We start from the raw sequence: 12,123 nt of genomic DNA on the forward strand, positions 1-12,123 counted from the left end.
TGCATTAAATGCTTAAAGGCATCAAACCAGTTTGTGTTACAGCCCTAACAAAGGCTCCATTTATTACAGGGGTGTTGTATTAGACTGCATTACTTTTATCTTTGTGTTACTGGCAACTGTGTGTAAACATGAGCTATAATCCGTCAATACACAGGTAAACAAACATCCACACATCCACTGTCCAAGTTGACTCCTGTGGCGTGAATCACAGCAATATTTCCAGGGTATCAAAGCAGCGGAGATATTTCTAATAAAAAAATATACACCTGTTGTAAGTAAAATACATGATGCAACAGGACAGAGTGACTGTGGACTTTGATTTGTTTAATCTATACAAACAGAAGCCAAACAAGTCACCTACCACTGGGGGTCCCCGTCCTTATTTCTTCAAAAGGAGTCTTGATCTGTCCGACTGTTTGGGGTGGGGGGTTCCCTGCTGGTGTGGCATTCCCAATATTCATGTGGAGATGGTGGAGGCCATTATTTCCAGTCTGTGGCTGCGGTGGGTTCCACTTGATGTGCACCTTTCATCTCCAAAGCCATCTCTTAGGATAACAATAACCAGCCCTGCCCATCCTTTGAACTCACCAGGTGGGGGCAACGCTGCCGATATGAAGTGAGCAGATGACTTTGGGGGAGGAAAGGGAGGGAGGGGGGGTTGCATTTTTTGTTCACGCATTGTGCGGCTGGTCTGTCAATACATATGGTAAAACTGGTGTCAGCAGGTTTAATGCATATGCAAAAGAGCCAGACAGGTTGTGCGTGTGGCTTCTTTTACATTTTAATGGAAAAGCTGGGAACGACAGATAAAGCCATTGATAGAAAATGAAAAAAATAAAAAAATAAAAAAGGGGGGCTGTGCTTCAACAACCACAAACCAGAGGAGACATTTTCAGACCTGCCCTTTGGAAAGCAATCTCCTCAGAGCCACTTGGCTTCACCTGAGCAACCTGGAAAAAAAAAAAAGGGAAAAACTGCCAAGATATGACACAACCACGAGATTAACAGTTATGATATGTTCACATTTATTGTGCAGTGACTTTTATATACATACAATTTTTATACACCTAATTTACATGAACAGAAATAAATTAATCTGCTAATGTTTTTTGAACTCATCTGGCTTTATAGTGTTCCCACTGACTGGACACAGCAGAACTTTGAAGGAGTAAAAGCACAATAATTCCAAGTGACACATGAGTGACAAGGCAGTTATACACGAGTCAATGTAGTTTTCATTAGTGTTATATCTTACACACATAAAGAAGCAGTTGGTAAGAGTTGGTTTGAGATAACTTGGAAATCTTAAAAACATTAACAGGACGTTTTGACTGAGCGTTTGAGGTCAGTCGTCACGAAGCATCGCTCTGCTTTTAAAACTGGGCGACGAGGTCAGACAATAACAGAGCAGAGTCCCTGACAGGTTTATATTTGGAAAGCTTTGTCTCAGCACAATTCTCTAAGCGTCATTTACCGTTTATACTTTTAAAGACAGATTTTGTGTACAGGCTTTACACATCAGTATCACACCCAGTTAAGTTTTTAGTTTAACTTTTGAGGACACTTTACAATCAGTAATAATCTTTTTGAAAAACAAAAGTTCTAGATAATGTTAAAAAAAACAAAACAATCATCTATATAACAGGTTAGACAAATGAATACAAAAATAAACTTAAAATAAAAAGATAAACTCACTTCAGCACTATATATTGGTCATATTAGAATTATATTAGAATCTTACTGTTTCATAGAAGTTGATTTTAGTGTTTAAATACAAAGATGTATTTGTTATCCATGTCTATACATTCCTTTCTTGATGTATTTTGTTGTAATTTAATTAAGGCATTCATTTATTCTAAAATTTTCTTTCTAATTCCTAAACACATCGTTTATTTTACTGGTAGACTTATTTTTGTTGGTTAGTTTCTGTTTGGAAGTTATCTCCCATTGTTTCAGACAATGAGGCCAATCAGATGCCCTGCAGGTCAATATTTCCAATGAGAAGTCTTACTAACTGCATCTTTAATATGACTATTACTATTGTGCTACATACAGTATTGATCACTGACAGACACAAAGATAAAATACATCTTAGCTAATTAGTGTGTTCTTTATAAAAAGTAAATCTAACAGGCTAATGTGAAAATCATCTTCAACCGTGTACATCGTAGTGTGTAGAAATAATAAAAAATACATTAAATGGAGGGGCTGGGGCCCACGCGCGTGAAAATGTGACCATGGGGAAAATAAAACGTGAACCACTGGAGACGTGATCTCTGGGTTTCCCATATACACAAAGTGTAAATACAAACATGGACCTGCTCTCATCTTTTCAGTCTGAGGGAACGGACAGGGAGTCTACCTCTCTACTGCTAGCTTATGATATACACTGACACTAACTAGAGTGACATGCCTATGTAACACGAAACAACACATCGACTCCAGCCTCCTCTTAACCGTACAGAAACACAGAGAAAGAATTTACAGGATACATTAATGGGTCTTAAGCACTAAACTGCTGCAAGCAGCGAGTAATCTAAGCTATCCATACATGCAGCTTGTGGTGAGTTACTACAGTACTATTCAGTGGTTTGTTGGCGGCTGTGTGAAAACCCAGAGTTTGTGTTTCTTATTACTATTACTTCTATCACCAGATAATGATTTTCAACATGGCTCTGATGTTCCATCGCACTCCATCTATTCAGCCTCTCATGAATGTGAACAGATAATCACACGGCAGCCACCGCATCACCACACCATACAGGAACATCTGATTATTGCACACAAGCACTGAACTTGCAAATGTTCATGCAGAATGTATGAGGAACACACTACACTCAAATCAGTGGTTGCTCACTATGTGACAAATGACCATACAGTTCTTTGGAAGACTAAAATACATTGTTTGGGATGGTCAGGGACATTTAACTACGTGGCACACTGCCGAGACGCCTACAGCGCATTTCTTACAACCAAAAGGTGGTGGAGAGATGTTTTATCAATATTAAGATGCTCGACACCATCTGACTGCATTACAGTACCTTCTTTAGACAGTAGAAAAAGAGGAGTGTTAGAGATGATAATTGCACTGAGGAGAAAAGGGGAAGGAGACAAATTCTGTGAGAGAATCTAACGACCTCTTTTCCAATCAAATTCTAGCGTCGGCATGTAAAACACATTACATCCATATCCAACATTCATAGCATTGTTTCTGTTAAAACACAAAAATAGTTAAGACTCACAGAAAGAATCCCAGCAAAGAAAGAAAATGATACCAGGAGTTCATCTGTTTGGAGATGAGTATAAAATTGATGTTTAAACTTAAAATTCAAATAGATGCAATCTTTTCAGACACACATTTCCCCCGGAAAACTACTTCCACAGACTAGACTACTGGACGAGTGAAACGGTTGTAAGGCGGAAGGATGAGAGGAGGAGGAGGAGGAGGAGGAGGAGGAGGAGATGTGAGAGTGAGACGGGGTTGTGGTGATGGACCCTGTGTGTAATGGAGCTTGCATCGTCTTCACTCCGACTCAGGGGGATTGAGAGCCTGACCTGTAGCTCTTAAAGCTGCCCAGCAGACTCTGCACCCCTTTCTTGACACGTCGAGCCACAGAGTCAGCAGGAGGAGTGGGCAGGCAGGAGGCGAGGCTGGGCGGACGTGCATCCAAACACTTCTGGTAGCGAAGCTTTAAAAAGAGGAAGACACACATAGTATAAATGGTGTATTCAAGACACTAGACTAAACACTGGAGTAAACATGTAAACAACTGTGATTCACATTTGTGCTGGAATAGCTTTTGACTTTGAGAAAGAACAAACAATAAAGCATCTCTTCCTCTCATCTCTCCATCTTTCGGGCTTTCATCTCATGTGTATCTGTTTACAACTCACCATGCACGCAGCCTGGACAGCCTCACTCAGACTGGCAGCGTTGGGCTCGCACCAAAACATGTGACAGGCAAAATCTCGTGGACCTTCCGCCATGATGAAAGCAAAAGTGTGGACGTCCTTCCCAACTCCCATGAAAGACAGGAAACGCACCCGGTTCTCTGACAGAACTTCGTCATCCTGGATAAATAACACAGTAAAATAACTTAAGAGTATAATTAAAATACTTTGGGAGAGAACAATGACAACGACAAACATTTAACAAAAGCCGATATAACAAAGCATTTATGAAACGCAAATTTTGTCTGTTTTAATGTCACATTTGTAGTTTGAGAACTCAAGTTAAGAGTGAGACAAGAAAAGGAGTATGTTGAATCGAATCTGAGTGAAAGGAGGTGACGTAAACAGCAACATTTTACATTGATACATGTGGACATCTGTGTTGAGGTACATATTAATGAAATTTTAGTCCAGATTTAAATCATCCGACTCCTCGTGTTGAATTTGTTGTCTGTTACCTGTTTTGAAAGTATTGTGATGGTGGCTGGTGCAACATCCACAGAGACAGGAGTCCAATCATTTTTATCTTTGCCATTCACTGCTGCCTCTATCGCGTCATTGATTATTTCCACACCTGAGAAAGAAAAGACACACACACATTGCATTACTCCAGCTCACATAATCATGAAGACAAAATATTCTCAACATTTCTAAGCAGCTGAAGAATGAACACAAACCATTACATGTTTCAAAGTGTTTTCTTACCGACTGGCTTTGCCACATTCTCACAACCAAGATAATAAACATGGAAGCGCTGGAAGAGTTCATTTTTTGGAGCCGGAAACTCTGTTAAGAAAGGAGGAAGCATTAAGTGATCTGTTGTCACACTTTTGAATTTTGACTACTTTAAAAAGTTTAGACACTTTACCTTCAACTGGGAAAACCATGGGTTTATCTGGGTCGGAGTGGAGTCTGCTAACTCCTGGCCTGGTTGCCTTTCTCTCCAACATTATCTAAAGTTTAATTAAGGGAGGAAAACACGTGAAGTTCATGTCAGAAATCCATAGCTGCTTATAAGCGAAGCCAGTGTATTGACTTAATCATGAAACTAAATTAAATGCAGCAGCGGCGGACCTTTGAGCACATCTCATGGAGGCTGGTGGCGATGTTCTTGGCGGGCGAGTCACAGCGGAAGACATGACACTTCAGAACTTGGGTCAAGTTGTCCCGAGCCACATAAGCAAAATCCCTGCAGGTGGATGCAAAAGGTCACATTCACATATTGAATTATTAACACAGCATAAATGTGTGAGCTATACAAATCTATATGCTTACGTGCACATAAAACAAAGACACATACACTGTTGCAAGAAAAAACCTCACAAGACAATTTGAAAACAGACAGAAGTCAGTGAAGTATACCTTTCCCTTTTCGAGATGGAAAACGCAGCATGAAAGAAAAAACATGATCATTAGACCAAAGTACAAATCAGGATGTTATTTTTGTGTGTAATGTTCATAACTGTCCAGCAGAGGGAAGCAGAGTGCAATAAAAAGAGTAGGATGTGATCGCCACGACACTGAGTCACGACAAGCGGAGTGCGTACATTATGTTAAATAATAATCTAAATGCAGACTCAACTGTTTAATGGCATTTAATTCAAAATAATGAGAAAAGCTGTGTCCTCACACACCATCAGGGAGAATATGAAACAAGTGTCATTTCGATTAAAAAGGTAAAAATGTATCTTAATGCACAAATTATAAGAAAGATCCTGTCAGTTAAAGTTAAAGTCAGAGAGAGTTGAAGAAGAACTACCTCAACTGAAATACAACTAATCAATGATGAATGAGTATTTTTGAAGCATGTTGTGCTTAAAGCAGGTTTTTAATAGTTCAGTAAATAAACTGTACAGATCTTCCATTGTTTTTGGGCCCTACAATGAACATAATGGTTACTGACCTGCCGTTGTCTCTGCCCACACCCCAGACACGGATGCTGCCGATCGGCTGAGCATGAAGGAGAGTCTGTCCCAGTGGGTCGATCAAGTTCATGGTGTCGTTCTCCAGGACCATCAACATGTCCTTACCCTGTCACAACACACACACTCTCAATACGAGCAGCCTAGCATCATAATATTTCACCCTTCAGTAATGAGATCTGTGGGCTGCTTTTCTATACAGGTATTAGTACTCACTATTTGAACATAGCTATTTAGTATTTATACAGTAGTATCACATAGATATTTAGTAGTTTTCACATTGTAAATATACAAAAAGCTGGCTTAAGTAACTGGATCAGTCCTTCTTAACTAAAATACTTGAATGCTAGATGGCAATATCAGACAATAAGCAGCAACCCTCAGAGAGACTGTGCGTTTTGGTCTAGACAGTGTACTACTAATCATGAGTGTTAAACAAGTGCATATAAATGCATCTACATTAAAGCAGGCTGTTCAAGCGTGTCAGCAAAATCCCCTCACCTCTCCCCAGATACCAGCAGTGTCATGAAGGTTGTGTTTGTGATAAGACAGCTGCCTGATGCAGTTGTTGACAGCCACGCTACTCTTGCCCGGTGCCATGTCCTCCTCAGACATCTCCACCCAGCCCAGCGAACGCACCGCAAAACACTGAAAAGTGCAGATACACAAGACATTAGTACAAAACAGGACGGTGCAGGGAAAGTGAAGAACATAGCAATAAAAATCTTGTTTCTGGAAACACTGAAACAATATAGATAGATATGGACCTCGGTGTCTTAAGTTGAATTGAATAAAGCAATAATGTTGATAATAATGAAAAATTGTTCATCTAAAACATGTAGGGGAAAAAATATTTGGCCTCCCTAGAAACTATGAATACCAACTGCAATTACATTGTAATCTCCTGAATATTCTGGAGCCGTTTAGAGCCATTGTGCAGCCCTGTGAAGACAAACTCCAGACCTGATGCCAGTCTTGTGGTTGAGATAAACAGCAGCAGAACTATTACTAAAACTAAATCTGGTTATGAGACAATGTTTACTTTCATCATGTTCAGGAAATCCAACATCAAACACTGATTTACCTTAGTTTCTAGGTCTGTGGAGAGTGGAGTGAGCTTCTCATCTTCCTCAGACTGGGAGCAATTGTAGCTATAATAACAAAAGAAAAGAGTCCAACAGAAGGAGAATCAGAAAAGCACAGGATGTTAAATACCACCTACTAATGAATTAAACTGCTTTCACGACACATACTTGAGATTGATGGATGCATAGCGTAGAGTTGCCCCTTCAAACTCCTTCAGACTTTGATCAGATGCAACTTCTCCCTCCTCCTCCTAAAGTCACAGATTAGAAAAACAGACTTTAACTTTGCTCAACGTTTTGTAGCTACAAGATGTAAACTCGTCAGGCCGACAGTTGGTTAACAAATAGTTTTAATACAAAGATGGTGACTGACATCTTGAAATACTCAACAAATGAAAAAAATTATGCCATGAGAAGTGGAGGGCTTGGTAAAAATGTTCAAAAACTATTCCTAAATTGTTTTTGTAGACACCAAAATATGACAATATGTCCCAATACTGAATAATTTGTCTGGACTAAATTTAATGTTTTCCAAGATGTACCTTCCACAATTCTGCTTCACCCGCTCCTTCATCTGTGCTGGAGAGTTGAGCCCATGATTCCTGCAAAATATAACAAAGTTAACGTTACCTCGAGCTTCACATGTCTGTGTCTCCAGCCAAGTTAAAGGAGTGTTAGACCTCACCTCAGGCTCCTCACAGGGAGTAGTAGTCTCCAGGGACATAGTGGATGACATCATGGAATCACCAACTTTACCCAGGGGTGAAGGAGGCTCCCACTGGGTGGTGCCTGTGGGGATGTGCCAGTAGTAAGTGCCTGATGTATCTCGCACTCTCATCCATCCTGAGGGCAGGTCTGTGTCTGTCTCAAAAGCACTCGAGTCCCAAAAGGAATCTGGAAGGCAGGAAGCAAAAGAGAAGCACAGGAAAGGGAAAATGTTAAATGAGTGGTTACAAATCTGTATTATTTGTAAAGTGCCAAATCATAACATACATTATCTCAAGGTATTTTACATATTACGGTCGAGACCTTAAAAATTATAGAGAAACCCAACAGTTCCCAGGATGAGCAAACACTTCGAAGACTGTAGAGGTAAAAACTTTCTAATTAACTGAACTGGAAGAAACCTCCAGCAGAAGCAGACTCAATGTGGGCGGCCATCTGCCTCGAACTGTCAAACATCGACTGGTTTGTCACAGTTGGACTGGCCATCGGCAGCACAAGGAGAAGTCTTTCCACGTTGTGAACATTCAAAACATCCATACAGTTCCAACTATCCATGGCAGGCAGAACTAGGCATAACACCTGCCCTCTCCTATCCCTCCGGTGTGCACAAGAGGGTACATGTTCATTGGGAAATCACATTAATCAATCCTGTTCAGGAATAGCAGCATGTCCACATGCTGTGGTTAATCCTGATGACCTCTGAAGCCTCATTAACACCCGAGAACCACACCACAGTTCAAAGACACAAACATTTCAGTCAAATGAAAGTCAGAACCCTTTATGCAGATGTTAAACACAGTGCCACACACACTTTTGGTAATTTATCTCCGAAATCACTTTGTATTTATTAAGTGTGTATCCCAATCACTGTCTTTGATTGTAGAAAAGCTTTGTTAGACAACCACAGCACAGTGTAGGTTTTCCTAAGCTTATACTGCTCTTCTTAGAAATGTCACTGTGAAATCTATCAGACCTATAGAGTAGCAGGGAACACTCCATTCACTCTAATGTTAAATCAGAGAGATAATTTCTGGAAGGATTCAGCAGCATTGCAGAGGACATGAAAGCAGACCTCGACAAGCAAGAACAGATGTGGGCTATGAATTTAAAAGAGATGGAGGAGAAGAAACAACTGCTCGAGTAGGAGGAGAAGGAACTTAATGAGACCAACTAGTTGAGCAAAAGAAAGAACTGGAGAAGGAAAATTAACAAATGGAGGAGGAGGAGGAGAAGGAACTAAACGAGAACAAGAAACAACTAGACGAGAAGATCGTTGGATCGGCAAGATGTTGCCAACGCTTTGATCAAGGCTGCTGGTTTTACAGCTTAGGCGGAGCAACGGAAGCTCCCTTTCCCCTCCCTTCCCCTCTCCACCTGCTTCCTATCTCCCACCCTCTCCCCCCTTAACGTTCCCTTCTCTCCCTCATGTCTCCTTACCCCTACCCCTTGCCGACCTCCACCCTCACCACCACCCCCACCTTCCTTCTCAAAATAGAAACTAAAGAAAATAATATCTAAACTCATTGTTAAATTTCCTCTCTTCCCTCTTCTCTATAACTGCAATTCTTTGACATGGTCTGTTACGAGGCAGAATCAGTGGTACAGTTATCAAATACTAGAATCTGTTATGTTGTTATTTCCTGTGAATAAGTGAAATTTCCTTCTGTATGAACTGAAAACTTATTTTCTCCAAACCTGTCATTGTGTATTGGAATGTGGTGTTACACCATATCATCAACTGCATGTGGTGTTTACCTCTGTTGCCATTGGGAGTGCTCTCAGCCGTGTTATCCTGGGACACTGCGGGCCAGCTGGTCTCTTCATCACTCGGTGTCCCGTTCATGTTGGAGAAGAGGAGGCAAGCGTTTCTCCCCACAACGCCGCCCTCCTTCTGAGACTCCACATCACTCTGATCTTCTGCCACTATCTCTCCACTGGTATCCCCTGATGTCTCCTCATCTTCCTCTGAATTGTTGTCTTTGTCTTTACCGTCCTCTTCCCTCTCCTTGTCTTTCTCCTCTGTGGACTCCAGAGTGTCGATGAGTAGCGGCTCATTGAGGATGATCTTGGACTCCTCCTGACTGAGACCAGGGGTCATTGTGATTTTTGGAGATTTCGTCTGCTCCTCGTTTTCCTGCTGTTCTTCCTGAGAGGTGTTCTGATGAGGGAACTCGCCCTTGTTCCCATTCTGGCTGATGTTGCAGTTGTGGTCCTGGTCCTGCTGGTTCTCGGCCACCTTCCGCAGCTGGTTCCGGCCTTCCTTCACCCATTTGGCGTTGTTTCCGGTGGACTCCTGGTCGCACCAGTGGCTGCTGTCATTCAGCTTGTTCTTCAGCTCCTCGTCTTGCTTTTGCTTGTTCACAACATATGGCATTTCTTCATCGTCATGGCCGCCCATGGTAACTTTCCATGTAGCTGCTCTGCTGGGAGGAAGAGACTTGTTAGCATTACCGTTAGCAGACAAGCTAGCAATAAATAATAGATATTTAGCAGAGTTTGTGAAAACGAACCACGGTGATGTTATGAATATATTCTGATTATATTGCTAGCTGTTAGCTAAGTAGCAATCACGAATAGATGCTAAAATATACGTTAAGATGACCGCAAGCAGCACCAACAACCTAGAGACGGAAGTCAGTTTGACACACGTCTATTCCGGGTTACCCATCACCGCTGTTACACCGACTGTTGGATTTTTCACACGAACACCAAACGCACTTCAAATAGCTTCACTTTCCATTAGCCATCACGACATTTTTTTCTCTTTAGCCCCTGAGCTAACCGTTAGCTCGCCGTGTCATTTTACATCCAGTCGGCTGGTGGCTTGAATAAAAACCCGTCTCTGAAGACAAACTAAACGCTTACATGCTGTGATGTGTATCAGATGCCACCGCAGCAGCTGGAAAATAACGGGCAGCGTCCGCCATCATCACCGCCGCCGTCATCTTGGCTAGGCTAACGGTAGCTCCAAAAAGCGAGTGCGGCGACTGTGATTCACGAAGCTTGTGGTGATAACATGCGACTTACCAGCTGCGCTAAAACCTCCTGATGTCGAACTGTGCGGACCCGTGCGAGCTGGCTACATATTTCCCACGAACCGTGAGGGGCTGAGTTCGGGGTGTTTTCTGTCCGTGGGCTCGGCTGCTGATGGAGGACGAACGTGCGTCACCGATCCACGTCACGGACCGAGCCCGCAGCGGCTGCCACTCACCAAGGCAACGAAGAAGAAGGAGATAATAAATAAAATATAACAAATAAAATAAAGTGCACTTCTATAGAGTTTAATAACATTATTGATCCAGGGCTGCATTCTGTCAGGATGCAAATGATCATGCGTTAACTCACCGTGCAACCACTGCGCCACTTTCTAGAGGTTTCTTATGATACACTTGTAAATGGCTCATAACTAAAATTATTTATCACATGTTCATGAGATCAATAGTTTCCACTTGACATGTTTGACATTCATTAAATAAAAATAAAAACAAACAAACAAATGGTATTACAAGTTCCTGGTTGGAGCTAAATAGTATCTTAAAATTGACTTGTAACGGCATAAAAGGTAGACGTGAAGGTCCAGTGTGTAAGATTTAGGTGAATGGGATCTATTGGCAGAAATTGAATACAAAATAACCCTAGCAATGTTTTCACTAGTGTGTTTCATCTAATTTGTACAAATTGTTGTTTTCTTCACCCTAGAATGGTCCCTTCATATTTAAATACTTTATATTTACATCAGGAGCGAGTCCTCTCTACGGAGGCCACCATGTTTTTGTTACAGTGGCCCAAACTGGACAAACTAAACACCTTTTGAGTTTTTATGACAACTGAAGGCTACCACAGGTTCTCTCTCAAGTGGAGGGTGAGGTGAGGGGTGTTCAGCTGCAACATTCAACTCCACCACTAGATGTCACTAAATTCTACACCCTGAACCTTTAAGAAACTCAACACACCTTTATCAGTTAATTATGAAAGCCAAACTATTATATATAAAAATTAACCCATTGCCACTAATTATGGTGGTTTGAATTAAACCTTGCTGATAAAAGGGACACTTTCACTTCACTTTCCTCAAATGGCATTTTTTTTAGAGGTAATAATGGAAAGTCAGATATTAACTTCACCCAACACTTTTTCTGTATTTAAATAATTAAAATGGACTGACTGAAAACATTATTTTCTTCAAATGAAATTACTTTTCTTGATTTTCATCAAACCTTCACCCCCATTGGGAAATCAAGGCCATAAAATTCCATTGTTGTAAATTGGCATTAGTCCCTGATTCATGATCACTAATTTCAGCTGGTAAATAGATTTCATATTTCTCATTAAAACATTTATTCTGTTGGTAATTTAACAGTCAACACTAAAAGCAGGTCAATTAAGCCCACTACCACACTAAACTAAATGTCAACAGTTAATACTATTGATATGATAGT

At 41.1% G+C, this 12,123-nt stretch overlaps 1 protein-coding gene across 3 annotated transcripts; it reads right to left on the minus strand.

Annotated features, from left to right (window-relative positions):
- Nucleotides 1-1,001: 1,001 nt before the first annotated feature.
- Nucleotides 1,002-10,876, minus strand: apbb1 (amyloid beta (A4) precursor protein-binding, family B, member 1 (Fe65)). 3 transcript variants are annotated; one of them, XM_035154354.2, is made up of 15 exons: nt 10,712-10,876; nt 9,440-10,107; nt 7,644-7,852; nt 7,501-7,560; nt 7,127-7,209; nt 6,958-7,024; nt 6,375-6,521; nt 5,855-5,982; nt 5,314-5,319; nt 5,026-5,140; nt 4,820-4,904; nt 4,657-4,737; nt 4,410-4,525; nt 3,895-4,071; nt 1,002-3,689 (listed from the first exon to the last, which is right to left on the minus strand). In XM_035154354.2, the coding sequence occupies exons 2-15, from the start codon at nt 10,080-10,082 to the stop codon at nt 3,534-3,536; spliced, it is 2,073 nt and encodes a 690-aa protein (XP_035010245.1). In that variant the 5' UTR covers nt 10,083-10,107; nt 10,712-10,876; the 3' UTR covers nt 1,002-3,533. The 3 variants fall into 3 exon arrangements, with proteins under 3 accessions (XP_035010245.1, XP_035010244.1, XP_035010247.1); XM_035154353.2 differs by having other exon boundaries at nt 9,440-10,104; nt 10,712-10,875; XM_035154356.2 differs by lacking the exon at nt 5,314-5,319 and having other exon boundaries at nt 9,440-10,104; nt 10,712-10,875.
- Nucleotides 10,877-12,123: the final 1,247 nt, after the last annotated feature.

Source organism: Hippoglossus stenolepis, chromosome 4 (genome assembly GCF_022539355.2).
Source record: "Hippoglossus stenolepis isolate QCI-W04-F060 chromosome 4, HSTE1.2, whole genome shotgun sequence".
Lineage (NCBI taxonomy): Eukaryota > Metazoa > Chordata > Actinopteri > Pleuronectiformes > Pleuronectidae > Hippoglossus > Hippoglossus stenolepis.

Bases quoted from the DNA above. Each gene is read 5' to 3' on its own strand.
- apbb1 (XM_035154354.2), bottom strand. From the start codon at position 10,082: ATGGGCGGCCATGACGATGAAGAAATGCCATATGTTGTGAACAAGCAA. The intron at 6,522-6,957 runs GTAAATCAGTGT...TGCACTTTTCAG, and splicing joins CCACAGACCTAGAAACTAAG to TGTTTTGCGGTGCGTTCGCT. The intron at 4,738-4,819 runs GTAAAGTGTCTA...CTTTCTTAACAG, and splicing joins CATGGTTTTCCCAGTTGAAG to AGTTTCCGGCTCCAAAAAAT.